Source organism: Pristiophorus japonicus, chromosome 5, assembly GCF_044704955.1.
Source record: "Pristiophorus japonicus isolate sPriJap1 chromosome 5, sPriJap1.hap1, whole genome shotgun sequence".
NCBI classification, from domain to species: Eukaryota; Metazoa; Chordata; class Chondrichthyes; family Pristiophoridae; genus Pristiophorus; species Pristiophorus japonicus.
Genome location: NC_091981.1, coordinates 28,826,713 through 28,850,259, shown reverse-complemented (window position 1 = coordinate 28,850,259; position 23,547 = coordinate 28,826,713). Strand labels below are relative to the sequence as shown.

Here is a 23,547-nt window from a genome sequence, read left to right as displayed (position 1 = left end):
ATCCTATCCTCGGCCAAATCTCCTGCACGCGTACTTTTCAGCAGAGGTCACTGGATGATGAGCAGGACTGGGAACCGTGGCAGATTTATTTATTCAGCTCCATAATCCAGGGGATGAGGTCAATTGTAGTACCACCCATTTCATTGCTCCTCATATTTCTGTTTTGTATTAAAACAATTACGTTTTAAACATTTGACTGAATCGCTGACAGTAAGATCGTTCTTTGATTGCATAATTGTACCATCATCTGCTTAAATGGGGCCGGATTCTTTGAGGCAAAGAACCCCTGAATGTTCAAATTATTCCAATAGTCTCAGCCACGATTATCAGCTCCGAAGTTCTGTTTTTTGGAAACAGAGGAATGATTGCTGAAAGCACGACATATATATATATATATTTATCTTTGTAGAGTAAGCATTTTTCTACCATTCTCCCCCGCAGGCCAAAGGCTTTGAGCTGGGGTACTTGGAGAAAGTACCAGAAGTGAAAGACACAGTGCATAAGCAATCTCTGCTGCATCACACTGCAACTATTGTGGTGGAAAAATTTCCAGATAGTTCAGACCTGTACTCGGAGATTGGAGCCATCACAAGGTCAGCCAAGGTATGTCAGTGAAAAAAAATTCTGTCTGTCTATTATCCAGATGTTGCAGCTGTATTTTCCAACCAGAGCAGAAGGTAACAAAATATTGTTCTGCCTTTAACTCGAGGACTTTTCAAGTAAAGGAGGTCGGGGTATTTCAGACTCTTCGCTACCCTACTGCATTTAAAAGGGGTCTCGGGAATCGTCTAACTTCGCCCTGATTTTCAAGTTGTAATATTGCCCAAAACATTCAGACATAAATATTGTTTTGGAGTTGGGGAATACGAAGACTTGCTAAGTCACTCATAAAAGGGAGAAGGTTGTAAATTAGCGTGTGGAATCCAGCTGAGAGATTTGAGATTATGTAATACTACCTTAAAAACAGCTCTCCATTCTGCATTCCCTGTGCAGTAGAAATTCCAGAGGCCAGAAAATTAATGTCTTCATAAGAACATAAGACATAGGAGTAAGCAGTATGGCCCCTCGAGCCTGCTCTGCCATTCAATAAGATCATGGCTGATCTTCTACCTCTACTTCCAAAGTATTCCATCTGCCACTGAATCGCCTTCTCAACTTCATCCCTTATGTTTAGCGCAGAACATCATAGCCTTTGAGCCCCAGTGCATATGGCGCAAGACTGCCTAAGCTCCCGTGCGTGGCTCATTGTCTTTGCGCACCAGTGCATGATGCAAGACTGTGTAAGCCCCAGTGCATGGTGCAAGACTCCTTGAGCCCCATTGCATGACACAGCCACGCTCCCTGAGTCCCAGTGCATGGTGCAGCAACACTCCCAGGCCCCAGTGTATGGTACAGCAACACTCCCTGAGCCCCAGTGCATGGTGAAGCAACATCCCCAGGCCCCAGTGCATGAGGCAATACTCCTTGAGCCCCAGTGCATGGCACAGCAGCACTGCCTGCACCCCATTGCATGGCACAGCCATGCTCCCTGCACCCTAGAGCATGATGCAGCAATACCCCAGGCCCCAGCGCATGACACAGCAATACTCTGAGCCCCAGTGCATGATGCAGCAACATCACGGGCCCTAATGCATGACACAGCAATACTCTCTGAGCCCCAGTGCATGGTGCAGCAACATCTCCGAGCCCCGGTGCATGGTGCAGCAACACCTCCGAGCCCCAGTGTACGGTGCAGCAACACTCCCTGAACGCCAGTGCATGTCACAGTCGCACTCCTTGCACCCCAGTGCATGGTGCGGCAACACTCCCTGAGTCGCAGTGCATGGTGCAGCAACGCTCCCTGAGCCCCAATGCAGCGGCACCCCTAGCACCAGCGCATGGCACAGCAACACTCCGAGCGCCAGTGCATGGCACAGCAACACTCCCTGAGCACCAGCGCATGATACAGCAACACTCCCTGAGCGCCAGTGCATGGTGTAGCAACACTCCCTGAGCCCTCTGACTCTAAGGAGAAAAGGACCAGTGTCAAACAAAAATTAATTTAATGGCAGGTTCTGTGAGGGTTATTTTCTCAACCCGTTTCAATGGTTCTAAGTTCCTCAAGGAGGAGCCATTTGACTTCAGGATGTCCCAAAGTGCTTTATAGCCAATGAAATACTTTTGAAGTGTAGTCATTGTTGTTGTGCAGGGAACGCAGCCAATTTGTGCATAACAAGGTGATAAGGACCAAGTAATCTGTTTTTTAAGTGATGTTGGTTGAGGTATAAATGTTGGCAAGGACACTGGGGAGAGCTCCCCTGCTCTTCTTCGAAGAGTGCCATGGAATCTTTTGAATCCACCTGAGAGAGCAGACAGGGCCTTCGTTTAACGTCTCATTCAAAGGACGGTGCCTCCGACAGTGCAGCACTCCCTCAATACTGCACTGAAGTGTCAGCGTAGATTTTGTATTCCAATCTCTGGAGTGGGACTTGAACCCACAACCTTCTGACTCAGAGACGAGAGTGCTACCCACTGAGCCACAGCTGGCACTTCGGGAGGGGTGCAAGCCTTCGCTGACTGGCACAGAAATCCACATCCTGACAAAGCTGAATGCTGTAAATTCTGTAGTATTCATAATAAAAAGGATATGAGAAGAGTATCCTTGGACGCTCCCAGTGTTAAGTCGCTCGTTAGCCTTAGTTGCCTGGCTCTGTGAAGGGGCTGAATTAGTAAGATTGTAACCCTTTGAGCTTGTTTGTAGCAATGTTACTTCTGCTCCTTCACACTGCCAGACTCAGCAGTTGCTCCAAATCAGCACCTGATCCCCTGACGTTATAACTGTCAGTGTGCAATGTTTAAACAAAAAACAGATTAGCAAAGAGCAAACGAATGTCAAAGCTGTGTGTAGCTTTTTAAAAATTGTTTAATTTTACTTGACAATGAGATCACTTCTCTAAAGTGTGATATGTGGTTTGCCTGTTCTTTTTGTTTTAATCACATATGTATCCTAATTTCTTTGTATCTTTAAGAACGACCTTGCAATGAAACCACAGAAACTTGTCAGTAATGTGTTAACCGGGTGCAATGCTCAATATTCAATCAACCTCAAGGCAGCCTGGTGCGGATTACTTTACTTGCCCTGCAATACAAAATATGACCCACTAACCCAACTCACTTTTCATGTTTAAATGTTCTCATCAACCCTGAACTGGTCCTCGCATATTGCATTACATTTAAGCTAGAAGCCAATTGACAACTGTCAAGAGGCACTTCATTTTTTATGCTCTTATTTCTCAGCCATACAAAGAGGAGGCCTAACCCTAACCCTTACTCCTTCCGTTTCTCCACATTCTTAAAGCAGGCAGACACTTTTTTTCTTAGTCATATTGCCACCAGCAATAAAGAATCTGCTGGCCTAATCAGTTTAGGCCTGCGCAGTAATGGGAGAGGCTGTTTTGTAACGCTGCTGTCAGCCATGTAGAGGACAGGTTTACAATCCAGCTGGCCTGTCGGGATCTATGCTCCTGTAGCCTCTGCCTCACTGGAGTAACTCCATTTGTCATTAATCAAATATGTGGAGCAGTTGGGAGTTAACATTTGTTAAACTAATTGCTTTATCGTGTACAGGAGCTTCTTGGAATCCCTGAGGTCCCTTTATCTTAAATGGTTAACCATTTCACCACCTGAAAAGGAGACCTCCTAGAATTTTGCTGATTGCCTGTGTTTACTATTGTAAAACGTATCTGTCTAACAATGGGTATCGCCTTTCAATCTGATTTTGCATTGGAAACCACTGCTACAATCATGACCTTAAACAACCTAAGGGTAGAGTTTCTCTGCTCATCATCATAGGCAGTCCCTCGGAATCGAGGAAGACTTGCTTCCACTCTAAAAATGAGTCCTTAGGTGGCTGAACAGTCCAATAGGAGAACCACAGTCCCTGTCACAGGTGGGGCAGATAGTCGTTGAGGGAAAGAGTGGGTGGGACTGGTTTGCCGCACGCTCTTTCCGCTGCCTGCGCTCGATTTCTGCATGCTCTTGGCGATGCATTGGAAACCGCTGATACAATCATGACCTTACACAACCTAAGGGTAACGTTCCCCTGCTACACAGCCGGTGGCATAAGCACAGAACGGGCAATTGGAGCCCATGAAATTGGGCCGAGATCGCACTCACTGGATCTCTGCCCATTGTGTGCCAGCTTGCAATAGGCTGTCCAAGATAAGTGACAGCCTCATTTCAGCCTAAACATCAGTGCAAGTTGCATTGAAATGAGCTTGGGCAAGATTCTCCTATTTTTTTCCTGGGCAATGTGCTGTGCACACCAGACAATAGAGGTGCCCTGAGTCCTTAACCAGCTATATCCAGGCTTGTGCCTAGAAAGTATGCTCCTTCTCTGAGTCAAAAGGTTGTAGGTTCAAGTCCCACTCCAGGGACTTGAGCACAAAGAAATCCAGGCCAACACACCAGCACAGTGCTAAGGGACTGCTGCACTGTCGGAGGTCCCATCTTGCGGATGAGACGTTAAACGTCTGCTCTCTCAGGTGGATGTAAAAGATCCTACGATAATATTTTGTGGAAGAGCAGGGGAGTTATCCCCATTGCCCTGGCCAATAATTATCCCTCAATCAACATAATATAACATAAAAATGATTACATTGCTGTTTATGGGAGCTTGCTTGGGCGCGAATTGGCGGCCGCGTTTCCTACATTACAACAGTGACTAAACTTCAAAAAAAAAAGTACTTCATTGGCTGTAAAGCGCTTTGAGTGGTCATGTAAGGCGCTATAGAAATGCAAGTCTTTATTTTTCTTTTTTTTTAAGACCTGTTGCTTCACGTTATTTCTCCCTCTTGCCCCCTGATGGTGGGCTGCCACTGTTGAAAAGTAACTAAAAAAAAAAAGTATTTTAGTGAATGTTTGTTCTCACACAGTTGAGATATACTCCCAGGGTGGTGAATGGAACATTTTTGCAGTTTGATCATCCAGTATCATTGTCCAGCGTTCCCAAGGTCATACTTCCTCCACTCTGTCCCAAAAACACACTTAATTTCAGCGAGTATGATGTTCCCATTTCCTGCACCAGTGATTCTTCTGGCTTCCCTAATAGAAGTGAGACGACCAAATTTATTATGCTAAGTACCCTTACAGGCGGTAGAGAGGAGATAATTGTCCCATTAGTTTGAGTTGTAGTCAAATCAAAGCCCTAGAAGTAAAAAGAAACATTGTTCTACCCTCTCGCACCACCCAGTCTCCATAAAGTCGGCCTAGGTTTGGCTCTGGGTAGGTCAAACAGCTCATTCCTGAATGATCTGAATTCAGCTGGCACTGTCCTTTCTATTTCTGCTTCTTGGCTGCTTGTTTATGTGGCACGAATTCTGAAATGAAAGAAAATCACGATAAAACCTAGAAAAATGGTTGTCTGTGCAGAAAAGCTCAAATTATTATTCTTTATATTTTTTTAATTGTTCTCAGGTTGACTTTGACCAGCTCCAAGAAAGCCTTTGCCAGTTGGAGAAGAGGTGCAAAGCCTCATGGGATCACCTAAAGGCGATTGCGAAGCATGAAATGAAACCCGTCCTGAAGCAGAAAATGTCCGAGTTCCTGAAGGATTGCGCTGAGAGGATCATCATTTTAAAAATTGTTCACCGAAGAATAATGAACAGGTACACGATGTGGATTCTGTCCACAAATGGTCACTCTCTCGACTGTCCTATTCTCTACTGTTTTGTGAGAAAGTTAAAGATGTTTTCATGATCGTTTTGTTTTAGGGATTTGTTTTTTTTAATATCCCGAAAGCAGGGCAAAGAGCCAAGACCTATGCTTCAGACACCTCCAGAATTGTAGGAGAGTACACTAGATGAGACAAGATGTTGTGGTGAGGTGTGACTGAGCTTGTTATTTTTTTCCTTTAAAAATTTGTTGGCTGTATGGGGAAAATTTGTCATTTGCGGAGAATGCTGACTAACTTTAATCTTCCTTCATTTCTGTTCTCCGTTTATTTTGAAATAAATGGATGTTCTGAGAATAAAAACATTTTTGAATGTGCATACACTCGTTCTTGTAATATGTGAGAAAAAACAGTTTGCTGCGAATTTGTGAAGCTGAATATAACGGCCTAGAGTTTGGAATAAGTGCTGCAGTGGAATGCAGTAACAACTTGTATCTATACAGTACTCCTCGTATACAAGGAGATAGCTGAGAGCACTTTACAATAAGGAAAAGATACTGAGCACGGGTAAAGGGAGTGGAGTGGAGATGCTGTAATGGGACACCCAAGGCATGGTCAAAGCGTTTGAACACAAGCAAGCAAGGAAGGTGCAGGAAAACTAGGTAGAGAATCCAGAGGGTGAGCGCGTAGCAGCTGAATGAGTTGTGGATCAGAAGTAACTTGTCAACAAGTGATGAGACATGTACTTAATTCCATCCCCTTCTCTCTCCTGTCCCTCATGTGCTGAGTTCCTGATCTTAGCTAGATCATCATCATAGGAGGAAGGAAAAAATCAAAAGTTAGCCAAACTCACGACCAGATCGAAAGTGGGATCAATACAGGGTTGGGAACAGGTCATCCACCTGCTATCTTGGATAATATATCAATATATTTGCATTGTGCCAAAATGTGTTGAAGACTCTGTGCTGCCAGTGGGAGCCTAGTCTGCAGTACAAATTGGAAATTTGCACACACGCTGCTTACAGTTTTCCAACCATTGAGTCAGATAATCTTGGGCAGTGCATGTCTGGATTTACAATTTACACTGGCATCCTTGGCTTGTGAAATTGTCGCCCAGTTCTACTCCCGCACAGTAGGAGAAGATTTCTTCTGTGTACTAGGTGTAGTAAATGATACACATGCTCTTTATAAATAAAGTCAAGCAGAATCAACATGGTTTTATGAAAGGGAAATCATGTTTGACAAATTTGCTGGAGTTCCTTGAGGCTGTAATGAGCAGGGTGGAGAAGGGGGAAGCAGTGAATGTGTATTTGGATTTTCAGAATAAAGTGCCACCTAAAAAATTACTACACAAGATAAGAGCTCACGGGAATGGGGGTAATATATTAGCATGGATAGAGGATTGGCTAGCTAACAGAAAACAGAGAGTCAGGATAAATGGGTCATTTTCCGGTTGGCAAACTGTAACTGGTGGGGTGCCACAGCGATTGGTGCTGGGGCCTCAACTATTTACAATCTATATTAATGACTTGGATGAAGGGACCGAGTAATATAACCAAGTTTGCTGATGATACAAAGATGGGTGGGAAAGTAAATTGTGAGGAGGACACAAAAAAGTTGCAATGGGGTATAGTCAGGCTAAGTGAGTGGGCAAACATTTTGGCAGATGGAGTGTAGTGTGGGAAAGTGCAAGGTTATCCACTTTGGCAGGAAAAATAAAAAAGCAAATTATTATTTAAATGGAGAGAGATTACAAAATGCTGCACTACAGAGGGACCCGGGGGACCTTGTGCATGAAATACAAAAGGTTAGTGTGCAGATACAGCAAGTAATCAGGAAGGCAAATGGAATGTTGTCCTTAATTGCAAGGGGGATGGAATATAAAAGCAGGGAAGCCTTGCTACAACTATACAGGGTATTGGTGAGGCCACACCTCGGGCCCGAAATTGGTGGATATACCACCCGTAGACCGCCGACATACCGCCCTAAATCGCGAAATTGATCAAAAAATACCAACATACTGCCTGCCGGAAAATTCATCAGCGACATACCACCGGTCGGTATACATACCATCCGCCCCTGCACACTGCCAATATAACGCCCCAAATTGCCAAATTGATGACATACTACTGACATACCGCCGACCCTGAAGACCGCACTGGAAAAGGTGATTTTAAGTCGATCTTCAGTCGGCGGTATGCATCCTCACCTGTGAAAATGTTTTTATCTGTCACCGTCCCAGTCTCTCCCATCCCCAGTCTCTTTCGCCAACCCCCCACCCCATAGCGATCTGTTCCCCTCCCCCACCCCCCCACAGCGATCTGTTCTCACCCCCCCCCCCACAGCGATCTGTTCTCACCCCCCCCCACAGCGATCTGTTCTCACTCCCCCCCCCCCCACAGCGATCTGTTCTTCCCCCACCTCCACCACCACCACAGCGATCTGTTCTCCCCCCCCCTCCCCCCCACAAGTAGCGATCTCCCCCCCCTCAGAAGCAATCTCACCCCAAATAGCGCTCTCCCCCCAAGAAGAAATCTCACCCTAAGAAGCGATTTCCTCCCTCCTACATACCTGCACATCGCTCTCAGACCGGCAGTCTCTGTCGATTCTGGTCTGTGCCTCTCGAGGGGCGGAGCTTTGAAGCAGCATGTGCATGCGCAGAACTCAGGACCCAAAGATTCCCGAGTGAAGAGGACACACCGTCGGCTGCACTCCGCTCCGCCCGCTGCACTCCACTCGGCATACCGCTGAGAAAAATCTGATGAAAATCGCACACACTCCGCCCCAGTGATACCTGGCAGTATGAAACAACATACCACTGGTATACCGCCGAGAAATGGGCGGACAACCAATTTCAGCCCCGTGGAGTACTGCTTACAGTTTTTGCATCCTTATTTAAGGAAGGATATACTTGCATTGGAGGCAGTTCAGGAAAGGTTCACTAGATTGATTCCTGAGATGAAGGGGTTGACTTACGAGAAAGATCGAGCAGGTTGGGCCTATACTCATTGGAGTTTAGAAGAATCCACTCATGGAGGAATCTAGAACTAGGGGGCATAGTTTAAGAATAAGGGGTCATCCATTTAGAACTGAGATGAGAAGAAATTTCCTTTGAGTGTTGTAAATCTGTGAAATTCTCTGACCCAGAGAGCTGTGGAGGTTGGGTCATTGAATATAGTTAAGGCGAAGATAGACAGATGTTTGAACAATAAGGGAGTGAAGGGTTATGGGGAGCGGGCAGAGAAGTGGAACTGAGCCCAAGATCGGATCAGCCATGATCTTATTAAATGGCGGAGCAGGCTCGAGGGGCCAACTGGCCTACTCCTGCTCCTATTTCTTATGTTCTTATTTATATAGCGCCTTTCATGACCTTAGGTTGTCCCAAAATGCTTTACAGCCAATTGAATACTTCTGAAGTATTGGACTGTTGTAATGTAGGAATCGCGCCAACCAATTTGTGTTCAGCAAGCTCCCTCAAATAGCAATGAAATAAATGACCAGGTCATCTGTTTTAGCTATTGGCTGAGGGATGAATCTTAGCTAGAACACTAAGCAATGTGATATAGACCTGATAATCTGCTTTTTGTTATGTTGATTGAGGAATAAATATTGGCCAGGACACCGGGGACAACTCCCCTGCTATTCTTCAAAATAGTGCCATGGGATCTTTTACGTCCACCTAAGAGAGCAGACCAGGCCTTGGATTAACGTCTTATCTGAAAGATGGCACCTCTGACAGTGCAGCACTCTCTCAGCACTATACTGGAGTGTCAGCCTAGATTTTGTGCTCAAGTCTCTGGACTGGGACTTGAACCCACAATCTTCTGACTCAAGCGTATTACAACTGAGCCACGGTTGAAACTCATGAAATGGTTCATTATTTTGCTACACCTAGCACATGGGAAATTGCCTCCAATATCAGGCTCAGTAACTCTTTCCAACCAGTTACTCTAGTGAAATCATCAGTGCTCACTCTCTGTAAATGAATATTCCAATAAAATCAAACATGCCAGAAAAATGTGAAAGAATATTTAAGTTAATTCTAACTACATGTCATGGTTCTTTTTTTAAAATCACTTAACATTCATTACCATGAGAACTAATTTGAAAACGAACGATATGAGAATCATAGAATCGTAGCATATTACAGACAGAAGGAGGCCTTTCGGCACATAGAGTCTGCGTGGCTCTTTCGAAGATCAACCCAGTTAGTCCTACTCCCTCGCTCTTTCCTCATATCCCTGCACTTTTTTCTCCTAGTATTTCTCCAATACCCCTTTGAAAGCTACTATTGAATCTGTGTCCACCATCCTATCAGGCAGTGCATTCCAAATCCTAACCACTTTGAGTAAAAAAAAAAGTGTTGCCTCATGTCGCCTCTGGTTTTTTTTGCCAATCACCTTAAATCGGTGACCTCTGGTTATCGACCCTTCAGCCATTGGAAACAGTTTCTCTTTATATACTTCATCCAAACCCTTCATGATTTTAAACACCTCGATCAAATCTCCTCTTAGCCTTCTGTGATCTAAGGAAAACAACTACCAGTTTCTCCAGTCTATCCATGTAACTGTAATACCTCAACACTAGAACAATTCTAGTAAATCCCTTCTGTACCCGCTCCAAAGCTTTCACGTCCTTCCTAAAGTGTGGTGCCTAGAATTGGACACAATATCCAGCTGGGGCCAAACTAGTGTTTTATATCGGTTTAGCATAACTTGCTGGCTTTTGTGCTCTATCCCTCTATTTATAAAGCCCAGGATCCCATATGCTTTATTACCTGCTTTGTTAACCTGTGCGGCCACCTTCAATGATTTGTGCACAAATACGCCCAGGTTTTTCTGTTCTCGCACCATCTTTAAAATTGTTCCATGTAGCTTGTATTGTCCCTCCTCATTCTTCCTACCAAAATGTGTCACCTTACAGCTTTCTGCATTGAATTTCATCTGCCATGTTTCTGCCCATTCCACCAGGCTGTGTATGGAGAAGTTCATTAACTTCTCTGCCAAGTGCACTCCTCACACCCCACATCCTGGGTGGATGCAGCCTACTGAATTTCTGGTACTCCTCTCATCGCAGAGGTGTTTGGCTCAGAACTTCCCAAACTACATGTTGCCCCTTGGCGACGTCATCCGAAAACACAATGTCAGATTCCACAAGAATGCTGACGGCATCCAGCTATACCTCACCACTCCTCCACTGTCTCTAATTTATCATGTTGCTTCTCTGACACCCAGTACTGGATGAGCAAGAATTTCCTCCAACTAAATATTGGGACAACCAAAGCCATTGTCTTCGATCCCCGTTCCCTAACCCTCGCCAATGCCACTGTCTGAGGCTGAACCAGACCGTTCGCAATCTTGCCATCCTACTTGACCCCTGGATGAGCTTCTGGCCACATATCCAGTCCATCACCAAAACCGCCTACTTCCACATTCGTAACATCGCCCATCTACAAAGCTACCTCAGCTCGTCTGTTGCTGAAACCCTCATCCATGCCTTTGTTACCTCCAGCCTTGACTATTTCAATGCTCTCCTGGCCGGCCTCCCATTTTCCACCCTCAAAAACTCATCCAAAACTCTGCCCATATCCCAACTCGCACAAAGTCCTGTTCACCCATCACCCCTATGCTCGCTGACCTATCCGCTCCCAATCTCTGTAACCTCCTCGGGCCCTACAACTCTCCGAGATCTCTGCACTCCTCCAATTCTGGCTTCTTGTGCATCCTCAATTCTAATCGCTCGACCATTGGTGACCTAGCCTTCATCTGCAGCAGCCCTGAGCTCTGGAAGTCCCTTCCTAAGCCTCTCCACCTCTCTACTTCTCTTTCCACCTTTAAGATTTCCACCTTTTGAGGAGAAACTTTTTCACCCAGAGAGTGGTGAACCTGTGGAATTCCCTACCACAGAAAGTTGTTGAGGCCAATTCACTAAATATATTCAAAAAGGAGTTAGATGTAGTCCTTACTACTAGGGGGATCAAGGGGTATGGTGAGAAAGCAGGAATGGGGTACTGAAGTTGCATGTTCAGCCATGAACTCATTGAATGGCGGTGCAGGCTCGAAGGGCCGAATGGCCTACTCCACCTATTTTCTATGTTTCTATGTTTCTAAGATGCTCCTTAAAACCTACCTCTTCCTAATGTGGTTTGGTGTCAAATTTTATTTGATAACACTCCTGCAAAGCTTCTTGGGATGTTTTACAGTGTTCAAAGTGCTATATAAATGCAAGTCATTGTTGACATTGTCACAGACGGAAGGGACGAGATGCGCAAACTGGCCAGTGGCATGTTTCAGGATTTTTTTTGACCATTTTTCCATGGAAAGGATTTGGAAAAATCTAGGGCCCTTTCAGCAAAGTGTATTTTCACCAAGTTACATTTTAAAAGGCACTGTGGTCGAATTTAACTTGTCGAAATTAGCATTAACATGCCTGTAATGGCCTCGAAATGGGGTCGGTAGCCTTACCACCCAAATGCTACCACTTTACGGGGCCTACCACTGGCTAGTGAAGCTCCTGCTGGTTTAGGTCGTAAGCCACTTTTATAATCAGAATCTTCTAATGTACAGAGAACCTCGATTGCCATTTTTGGACAGAGCTAGTCTGAGCCGACGCCGTGCACTCTCTAGCGACAGGCCCGGAAGCTTGAAAAGATAAGTTTTAAATTTATTTTTGTGAAGCTAAGAGGAGCAGGAGTGTTTTTCAGGGTCCCACAATAATAATCAGGGCTGCTGCTGCAGGAACCTCCTCTCTCCCCCCACCCCCACCATGACTGTGACACTCCCAGTCTTGCATTGCTTCTGGATGGCAACCTCTAGACTACTCAATATTGGGTAGGCCTCAATCCAATATGGATGCTGCTTTGTGCCCGCAGCTCGCCAGTTCCAATTCAATGAGCAAGGGCCTCAAAATAGCTCCTGCCTCTTTGCTCCTGGATTGAGCCAAAAGTTGAAATCGACCTCACCTAGTCAAAAGGTGCTTAATATGCAAAATGGAAGTTGTTTTCTCCATAAACTAAACATAATCAATTCATCAGCTTATCTAGTCAATTGAAAAACATTCTCACGCCCATTGTGTTGGAAAGTCCTTTGATTCCTGTCTGTCAACAGAAGAGAGACAGAGTCAGGCTTTTTGGGAAGGTTATGAGGGAAGTCACACTTTTAAACAGAGCACTTCAATAGTTTAGGCAGGCTCACAATCAGAAATTTTGAAGTACAGTTAGACATCTTGTTTAGGTCCAGTAAGGCAGCTCACTGCTTTTAGGGCATTGTGAATGTTCTTCATTTTGTATCAACCCATGAAGATAACTTGTACTTATTGAACGATGTGACTCTGATGATAATTGTAACTCTGTCTCGCTGTGAAATAAAGTAGCTTAATAATTTTCATCAGGCCACAACTCATTACCAAGTATTTTGAGAAAGATTGAAAAAGTACGCATGTGCAAACACTTAATGGGATTTCGTTAAGGAGAGCATTTCTTACAGTAGCATTTCCACAGATACCAATCGTTTCCCAATGTATATGAGTTTGTAGTGATAAGAGAAATGCTCTGGAAAATGGGATAATTTCACTTCTGCCGGGGGTCCCATTGAACAGTTTTCAGATGTAATACAGTAATCTTGCCAAACTGAAAGACGGACAGATTTTACTTCTGATTTTCCCCTTCGATCATCCAGAATTTGATCCGCTCGTTCACACACTTGGCCTTTATTATTTAATTGCAGTTTACATTATTGTTCCCCTGTTTTGTAGAATCAAGCAAATATCACAGCTGAGCAACATTGTTGGCATAAGCAACAGATGGAACAGACACAGGCCCAAAATGCTTCGACAGAATCACTTTAAATATTCAGTGGAATAATAAACAAATGGAAACTATCAGGTCGCGATCATAAGGGATGCTGTTGTCATGCACCCAAGTTGTGCTATCTTACAAGTAGATATAGGACATTGTGTGCCGCCTCCTATAAAAGGAAGATGTTCAGATTGCTGATGGGAATCTTGACACCACTGAATCCTTGAAGATATCTACAGCATACCCACATTTGTAAGGACACCCTAAGGAAAAAGGCTTATACTATGAAATGAGTGTCAGCATTGTTGATGAGTTTTTCTTATACTGGATCTTCATTGCTTATGGTTTTTGGGAAGAGGATGAATGAAGAATGAATGGGAAGCTTCCCTAAGATTCATCACCTCGTGGAAAAAAACATGATATCTTGCACTCTCAAAATTAACCTTTACCCTGCTGCGATTGTGCTTTCCTAAGGCCTGTCTTTGGGGGTTGTTATGATTATTTTCAATGTCTAAAATTTTCCCAGGTGCCTATTTATGGTTTCCCCAGTACCAGTTGGGATGGTGGAATCACCCAATAGTTTTATCTTGAATAATCCGCCAGGATGCAGAAGTTAGAGAATCTCCTGAAGTGTGCCAAAAAAAAAACCACTGTGCAAACTTGGACCCAAGCACTCGCCATAGGTGCAGTTGAAAATTTATTTTTCCCCAAATCCACCCCCAAGTCTTGTTGGATGTGAAGATGTGTTTGAAGTTTCCATTTGTTTATTATTCCACTGAATATTTAAAGTGATTCTGTCAAAGCATTTTGGGCCTGTGTCTGTTCCATCTGTTGCTTATGCCAACAATGTTGCTCAGCTGTGATATTTGCTTGATTCTACAAAACAGGGGAACAATAATGTAAACTGCAATTAAATAATAAAGGCCAAGTGTGTGAACGAGCGGATCAAATTCTGGATGATCGAAGGGGAAAATCAGAAGTAAAATCTGTCCGTCTTTCAGTTTGGCAAGATTACTGTATTACATCTGAAAGCTGTTCAATGGGATCCCCGGCAGAAGTGAAATTATCCCATTTTCCAGAGCATTTCTCTTATCGCTACAAACTCATATACATTGGGAAACGATTGGTATCTGTGGAAATGATACTGTAAGAAATGCTCTCCTTAACGCAATCCCATTAAGTGTTTGTAGCTCTGTCACTGTCCGTCTTGTAAAATATTTTTTACCGTTAACCGTCATGCATGCACATTTTGCTCCAGTGATCAGTTATTCACATGTGCAATGTATAAACCGATTGTCCTAAACAACATGTTCCTTCCATCCCCTTTGCCGTTCTAGATTCCATGCATTTCTACTCTTCATGGGACATCCCCCATATGCAATCCGAGAAGTGAACATTCACAAGTTCTGCAAAATCATCAGCGAGTTTGCTCTCGAGTACCGCACCACCAGGGAGCGAGTGTTGCAGCAAAAGCAGAAACGAGCCAATCACAGAGAAAGAAACAAGACCAGAGGCAAAATGATTACAGATGTAAGTACCATCATTTTTGTTGTTGCCAATGTTCACTGGAGTGGGGATGAACATTGACTGGTGTCTTCCCTGCAGGAGCTTCAGCACTTCATCAATAGGCTTCCTGTGAGCTGTGGGCACCAGTGAGCGCATGATTTGGGGTTTGCAAAGCTTTACCTCAGAGCAAAGAAATAATCTTCTATTTTTGGGAACGAGCTGCAGCTCTTGGGGCCTCCAACTGAAGCGTTGCTGTGGGGAGAATCTCTTATTACAGGGCTGGAAAAAGTGACATTTGCTGGAATCCTCTCCCTGTCATTCACCACTACTGCAAGAAATCCTGCTGTCAGCCAGTTGTAGAGCAGCTTCGATTGCAGGCATGGAAAAAGCCTGAGATGTTTCCATTCCTTTCTGCAGGCTGTATGGTGGCCAGGATTGCAGCAGCGATCCAGAGACATAAGAAAGTGGGGCTAGGAGGACAGAACTGAAAAGAAAACAAAAAAAAAAAAGGCTTTTGCTAGCAGCGACCTTTTAGGTTTTATTTGTTGGGATGCGGCTCTCCACATAAACAAAGGGCTGAGTGAGCTGTCGAGTTCTCTTTATCTATTTCCCTCTGCTTGGTCACACTGAAGTGAATCTGCCTCAGGAAAAACTTCAACCTTCTCCCTCAACCAAAAAGATAAATGCCCCAGGATTTTGCACATGTGTGAGTTTTGAGAGTTTGAAAATATTTGATTCACTTTGCTGGCAACAACTGTGCATGAATGAAATCACGCACTGGTTTGAGCATTGTTGGATCTTCAGAACCAGCTAATAACACATCAAACCAGCAACAGCTCTCGAAAGGTTTACTTTCTCCATACATCTTGCAAATATAACCAACAGTAACCACCTTTTACTTTAGATTCTGGCCTTGGTTCTATTTCAACTATCTGCATTCTATTTCCTCTGAACTCAGAAACAGCCCTCCGAAACACCTGTCTTGCTTCAGGCTGCCTCCAGAAAGTTCAATTCCTCTTTAATGCCAAACACTCTTCTACTCCCTCGATAAAATCACTATAATTTCCTGTAAAGCCCAAGCCCATCCACAATTTGAATATTGCTCCCATATTTTGGGAAGCACTTGTAGTACCTCTCTTGGGGTTCTCGACAGGATGCAAGATAAATCTTATCGCCTGATAGGCCTCTGTTTCTATAAGAACATAAGAATTAGGAGCAGGAGTAAGCCATGTGCCCCTTGAGCCTTCTCCGCAATTCAATAAGATCATGGCTGATCTTCGACCTCAACTCCACTTTCCCGCCCAATGCCTTGATTTCCCCTAGATTCCAAAAAACTATCTCGCTCAGCCTTGAATATACTCAACAATTCAGCACCCACAGCCCCTTAGGGGTAGAAAATTCCAAAGATTCACAACCCTCAGAGAGAAGAAATTCCTCCTCATCTCAGTTTAAAATGGCCGATCCCTTATCCTGAAACTACGGCCCATAGTTCTAGACTCTCCATCCAGGAGAAGCAACCTCTCAGCATCTACCAGTCAATCCCCCTCATAATCTTAAATGTTTCAACGTGATCACCTCTCATTCATCTAAATTTCAGAGAGTATAGGCCCACTCTACTCAATCTCTCCTCATGGGACAACCCTCTCAGCCCAGGGATCAATTAGTGAACCTTCAATATCTATTTATCACCGACCTGGACCTTGATGACATCACTCTTCGCTGCCGTTGTCCTCCTGCACCAGCTCGCATCGCTCCCTGAAGGGGCATCCACACTGCTCCTTTATTTTATTTATAGCCCCATTAAAACATATTAAAAAAAAATTGAAATCATCACATTTTTGATTAAAACATTTAATTAAATGGCATTTTAATTAAATTTAAATAATTTTTAATTTTTATTTATTTCATGTGTTTGTGTATTTTTTAAGTGATCCCCGTTCATACTTATTGGAGTTCCGTACAAATGGAAACCCCATAAGTATGAATGGGGGTTCCCTTTTATTGGTTGGGCCGGCCCATGTGATTCCAGGGACACTTGCGAACCACATACGCGCCTGCGATACGTGGGCCTCGACCAGCGGGTACCCAGAGAGGGCCAGGAGTGCAAATCTACAAACCTCTCGGGCCACTAGATAAATTCATAAATGTTTTTGCAGCTCAGAGGCATCCGCCCGCAGAAGCCTCCGGCCACAATTTCTACCCCATTGTCTTACATCGTCTTCTTCATTCCAACATTCCCATTACAATCAAATTGCAATGCCTCTTATTTCAGCTCATTATTTCCCAGAAGCATCTCCTATAGAAGACCCGATAAATGAGGGGGGAAAAATAGCTAGTTGTACAACCTGAGAATGGATTAGTTGGTGGAATCTAAAGAATATAGATACTTTATATGTGTAAGCTGATATTGATGCCATTGTTATCGTTATACAAGAAAGAAAGATAGTTTGCAATTTTTCTGCAACATTGGAGGAAAGCTTCCTCTGAATGCTGGGTGAAATCATAAAATGTATCTTATTACATTTTACATTTTCTGTGCTCCTACAGCAGGGAGGAGATTTCTTTCCCCACCCTCACTGTTTGCCAGAGAAACATTGGGCAAAAGTTAAGTCGTCATGCAACAATTCCAGGCTCATTTCTGTTAATTGTTCACTTAAAAAGCTGTTGCGTTTCTTGAACTGTAACATCAACATTGACTGATTGGATTTGGATAACTTAGTAATATCGTCAGGTCGCAACAGGATTAACTGTTCTTTTTGAGTGATTTGATGTATTCATGATGTTTCAAGGTGTGCCAAAGAGGACATCACAACATTGCTCAGTGGCAGTAAGTGAAGCAAATCCGAGGTCGGGATGTATTAGAAGGTCAATATTGAGTTAAAATAGTGAGCTAATCCTGCCACTTTATAAATTATTGGTACAACTGCACTTGGAATACTGTGTACGGTTCTGGCCGCCATAGTATGAAAAGGATTACGCCAATAGTGGAGTAATTAAAAAAAAAAATAGATGTGGAGAGGTTTCGGGGCCAAGACGCTATTCGTCAACAACTTCATTATCGTTGTATGATGCAAATATAGGGATGGCAGAGGCGAACTAGATGGACCTTGGTCTTTCTTCGTCTAGCAATTCCTATGAAAGGAAGAAAGAAAGATTTGGATTTATATAATGCCTTTCACGACCACCGTACGTCTCAAAGCACTTTACAGCCAATGAAGAACTTTTGGAGTGCAGTCATTGTTGTAATGTAGACAGTGCTGTGCTATTGAGACTGTGCATGGCACTGACAGAATTGTAAAATGAAGCTGTCAGCACAAGCCGGTATTGGTGTAAGTGAGACTGAACTCCAAAAGGTGATATGAAATCATTTTTCCTTCACAATATAGCCAGCACCGATGCGCATTTAATTTTTGTTATGGTTTCGCAGTACAGTAAAAGAAACACTTGCATTTCAGCGTAAAGTTATGCTTTTGGGCTTTATGCTGCACAGTCTGCACTGAATCAGCATCACCGACCAATCCTGTAGGTGCAGCTCTTGCCCCCCCACCCCACCTGATACTGCCCAATATCGAGGTAAATGATAGTAAGACCTGTACTTTAAACATCATCATCATCATAGGCAATCCCTCGGAATCGAGGGAGACTTGCTTCCGCTCCTGAAGTGAGTTCTTTGGTGGCTGAACAGTCCAATACGAGAGCCACAGAATCTGTCACAGGTGGGACAGATAGTCGTTGAGGGAAGGGGTGGGTGGGACTGGTTTGCCGCACGCTCTTTCCGCTGCCTGTGCTTGATTTCTGCATGCTCTCGGCGTTGAGACCCGAGGTGCTCAGCGCCCTCTCGGATGCACTTCCTCCACTTAGGGCGGTCTTGGGCCAGGGACTCCCAGGTGTCAGTGGGCATGTTGCACTTTATCAGGGAGACTTTGAGGGTGTCCTTGTAATGTTTCCGCTGCCCACCTTTGGCTCGTTTGCCGTGAAGGAGTTCCGAGTAGAGCGCTTGCTTTTGGAGTCTCGTGTCTGGCATGCGAACTATGTGGCTGCCCAGCGGAACTGATCAAGTGTGGTCAGTGCTTCAATGCTGTTAGCCTGGACGAGGACGCTGATGTTGGTGCGCCTGTCCTCCCAGGGGATTTGTAGGATCTTGCAGAGACATCGTTGGTGATATTTCTCCAGCGACTTGAGGTGTCTACTGTACATGGTCCATGTTTCTGAACATAGAACCCTTACCACTGCATGGTGGCTTCCTGGAGTGTATCACATACCACTATATAATTCTCCTCATCTGCAATAGGGCTATTGAATATACCCCCTCTTGGTCCAAGGCTCTGACCATAAATCAATACATAAGTTATGTAACATGGAGCAGTTAAATTCAAAGTAATCTGTGGGAAATAGTGTCTTGACACTTATTTATAGTCTGTTATTCATGATATATGCAGTATATATATATATATATGTAATCAAAAGCATTGAAGGTACTTTGCCCTACTTATCTCTCAATATACATTGAATCTTGAAAACAGATGTTCACTTTAGTGGTGAATCACGACTGCAGCTATTCTGCAACCTAGCTTAGCTATTCTGCTAGCTACAGACTGTAAACTGACTTCTGGGATTAACTCTGTCACAGAAGTATCATTCCAGATCCTTTGAAGATGGGCTGAAACAATGCCCATTCATAAGGAACTGCAGTCTCTTAATTATATCACATGGTAAGCCATTGTTTGTCATTGCATAGAATGCTTGTTCCCTAGTTATAAAAAATTCTGTGATAGTTGGACAAATTGTCAATCCAGTCATCGAAGATACTATAAACAGATAACTAACTGGCTTGCTAATATATAAGACCCCCACTCCCCCCCCCCAACTCCCCAACCCCCACCACCACAGATACTCACTCAAGCAATCTGTTTGGGTTCCCATCCACATAAAATGGGAGCAATCAGATTGTGCATACCATGGACTTGCAGAACTCTGCACATCTCTGCCCTGCCCTGAGACCTGACCGTTAGTCAGTCTGCCCATGTAAATTCCCTCCAGCTGGTAGAAAGAAGCTCGCAGACACTGATCTCGGCAATGTTACTACAGTAGTAATAATAAATTTGAATCAATAATCTAATAAGGACAACATTTTTCGTCAACCTCTGCCTTTCAATTTCTACTGATTGAAAACAACAACAACTTGTATTTATATAGCGCCTTTAACGTATGAGATTTAAAAAATTTGACACCGAGTCTCATAAGGAGAAATTAGCACAGGTGACCAAAGCTTGGTCAAAGAGGTATGTTTCAAGGAGCATCTTGAAGGAGGATAGAGAGGCAGAGAGGTTTAAGCAGGGAGTTTCAGTGCTTTGGGGCCTAGGCAACAGAAGGCACGGCCACCAATGATTGAGCGATTATAATCAGGGATGCTCAAGAGGACAGAATTAGAGGAGCGCAGGCATCTCAGGGGGTTGTGGAGCTGGAGGAGATTACAGAGATAGGGAGGGGCGAGGCCATAGAGGCATTTGAAAATAAGGATGAGAATTTTGAAATCGAGGCATTGCTTAACCGAACTGACTGACCCGTTTAGTTTTTCTCCATTGTTAGATAGGGTCACTGACGTTTGAGGCAGCATTCTTTGTGTACATTCAAGTGCATCTGTGCAGATCTTTACTCACCATCTTCTCCCTGAAGAGGTGAGCCCACACTTTGCAGCATTTTACTACACATTTCGCAATAAGTCTTCTGCATGAGGTCATGAACCCATCTTCTTGCTTCAGGACCATGATCTCATTCAAAGCACAGTCTGCATTTATTTCACTTGCTTTCCCAGTATCCATAATCATTTTCCAATTATTTTAAATCTGTGTCCTCTGGTTACTAACCCTACTGTCAGTGGAAACAGATTTTTTTCCTTATTTACTCTATCAAAACCCCTCATAAATTTTAACACCTCCATTAAATCTTCTCCTCTCTAAGGAGATCAATCCCAGCTTCTCTAGTCTCTCCACATAACTGACGTGCCGCATCCCTCTTATTATTCCATTAAATCTCATTCTGCATGCTCTCCAAGCTATTGATAACTTCCCTAAACTGTGGTGCACATAATGGGACACAGCTGAGGTCTAACAGTGTTTTATAAAGATTTAGCATAACTTACATGCTTTTGTACTCTATGCCTCTATTTATAAAGCCACAGATCCCATAATGCTTTTTTTAATAGCTTTATCAACTTGTCCTGTCACTTTCGAAGATTTGTGTATGTGAACCCCCAGGTGTCTATGTTCCTGAACCCGCTTTAAAATTGTATAATTTTGTTTATATTGCCGCTCATTGTTCTTCCTACCAAAATGCATCACTTCACACTTTCTGCATTAAATTTCATCTGCCATGTGAGTGTCCATTTTTCTAGTCTTTCTATTTCCCACTGGTGACTGCTGCTATCCTCCTCACTGTTTACTGCAGTTTACTCCAAGTTTGTGTTACCTGCAAACTTTGAACTTATGTCCCCTATACCCAATTCCAGGCCATTAATATATATCAAAAAGTTCAGTGGTTCTAAGAATGACCCCAGGGAACACAACTGTATACTTCCCTCCAGTCTGCAAAACAACCGTTCATCACTACCCTTAGCTTTCTCAGTCCCTCGGACAATTTTGTATCCATGCTACCATTGCCCCTTTAATCCTATGGGCTTCAATTTTGCTAACAAGTCTATTATGTTGCTCTTTAACAAATGTCGTTTGAAAGTCCATCTACAGGACATCAACCGCACTATCTTCATCAATCCTCTCCCTTATTTCTTTGAAGAGCTCAATCAAGTTTAACTTTAACAAATCCGTATTGGCTTTCACGTATTAACCCATGTTTTTCCAAGTGACAATTAGTTTTGTCCCAGATTATGGACTCCCAGATTTTTTTCCCACCACCAATGTTCGGCCGACTGGCCTGCAGTTACCACGGGTTTAACTCTCTCTCCATTTTTGAATGGGATATGAGCAGAGTATTGCGTATCTTCTGAATTTAACTACAGGCAAAACAATTCTTTTCATTTTGTTTGTGTGCATAAACCAGTGATGCTTTTTCATTAGTTGATAGAAATCTAGTGCTCCTTATTTCGAGAACTGATCAGATATCAGTTGTATTTAAAAAATACTATTCTACGTCATTATTTTTAGTTTTAAACCCTGTTTGAGGCCAAAATACATCAATCCAAATCCAATGGGATTAGTTGGTGATGTGAATCAGTTACCTTTGCTTACAATTGTTCAAATGATTGTGAGACACCAGTCTCTGGCAGTACTTTAAACAGTGAAATAAAAATATACAGTACTGATTAAGTAAATCCTCAAATAGGTCGTAAAAAAATGCTCCAGATGGTCACAACTAGCTGTCCTTGTTTCTGGCAGAACATGTGGGTTTATACAGCTTCCACACAGCTTTGAAGGATGCACTGTACAACAGTCAATGAGTGCACTGTTAATGGAGCTATTTCTTCAAAAGGAAGAATTGCTTAGATGCTGATTTATTCATCATTCAACTCACTGCAATGATTTAAAGAGAGAATTCCAATTGTATAATGCCTTTCACATCCGTAAAGTGTTTCACTGCCAATGAAATGCTTTGGAAATACAGTCACAATTGTCGTGTAGGGAAATGCAGCAGCCAGTGTGCAAACAGCAAGGTACCACAAACAGCAATGAAGTAAATGACCAGTTAATCTGTTTTGGATGGTGTTAGTTGAAGGATAAATATTGGTCAGGATACTGGGCAAACTCCCTGCTACTCCTCATATGGTGCCATAGGATCTTTTGCATCTGTCAGAACATGCAAACAGAGGCTCCATTTAACATCTCAACCTAAAGACATGTTTAAAACAAAGTAAGAAACAAGTGGCATTTATATAGTACCATTTATGACCTCAGAATATCGGTGCTTTACTGCCAATGAAGTACTTTGAAGTGCAGTCGCTGTTGTAATGCAAGAAATCTGGCTGCCAATTTGCATACAACAAGGTCCCACAAACAGCAATGAGATATTGGCCAGACAACCTGTTTTTAGGTGTTGGTTGAGGGATAAATATTGGCTGGGAGACCACCCCCTGTTCTTTAAATTGTGCCATGCGATCTTTGACGTCCACCTGAGAGGGCAGATGGGGCCTTGGTTTAACGACTCATCCAAAAGATGGCACCTCAGACAGTGCAGTACTCCCTTAGTACTACACTGGAGTGTCAGCCTAGATTATGTGCTGAAATCTCTGGAGTAGGGCTTAAACCCGCAATGCGGGTGCTATCCCTGAGCCAAGTTTGACACCGATAATATTTCTCTAAAACCATGTCACGTCCAGCAAGAAAGATCCAAAGCTCAATGACACTAAATCAAATGACTGCTGAAAGAACTGCGCTCCTTTCCCACTCACGGGCAGAATTTGGTTAGGCAAGTGTATCTACAATTCATCAGCATGAAAGTGTTCTATATTTCTAATAATAGCCTTTCAGTTGCAGCATCTCCATGGTATGATGCTGTATCATTTGATAACATGAACACTGTAGATAGCATGAGGATAGATTCTGTGTCTCCCGCATTATCCCTTCAGTATTCGTTCCATGGTTTG

At 43.5% G+C, this 23,547-nt stretch overlaps 1 protein-coding gene across 8 annotated transcripts in view; it reads left to right on the top strand.

Annotated features, from left to right (window-relative positions):
* The window catches only part of fhod3b (formin homology 2 domain containing 3b), a 679,123-nt gene that overhangs the window by 637,408 nt on the left and 18,168 nt on the right, over positions 1-23,547 (top strand). For all 8 annotated transcript variants that reach the window (XM_070880475.1, XM_070880473.1, XM_070880474.1 and 5 more), the window contains 3 exons: positions 442-603; positions 5,455-5,645; positions 14,783-14,975. In XM_070880475.1, the coding sequence (XP_070736576.1) occupies positions 442-603; positions 5,455-5,645; positions 14,783-14,975 (546 nt within the window). The remainder of the gene's footprint in view (positions 1-441; positions 604-5,454; positions 5,646-14,782; positions 14,976-23,547) is intronic.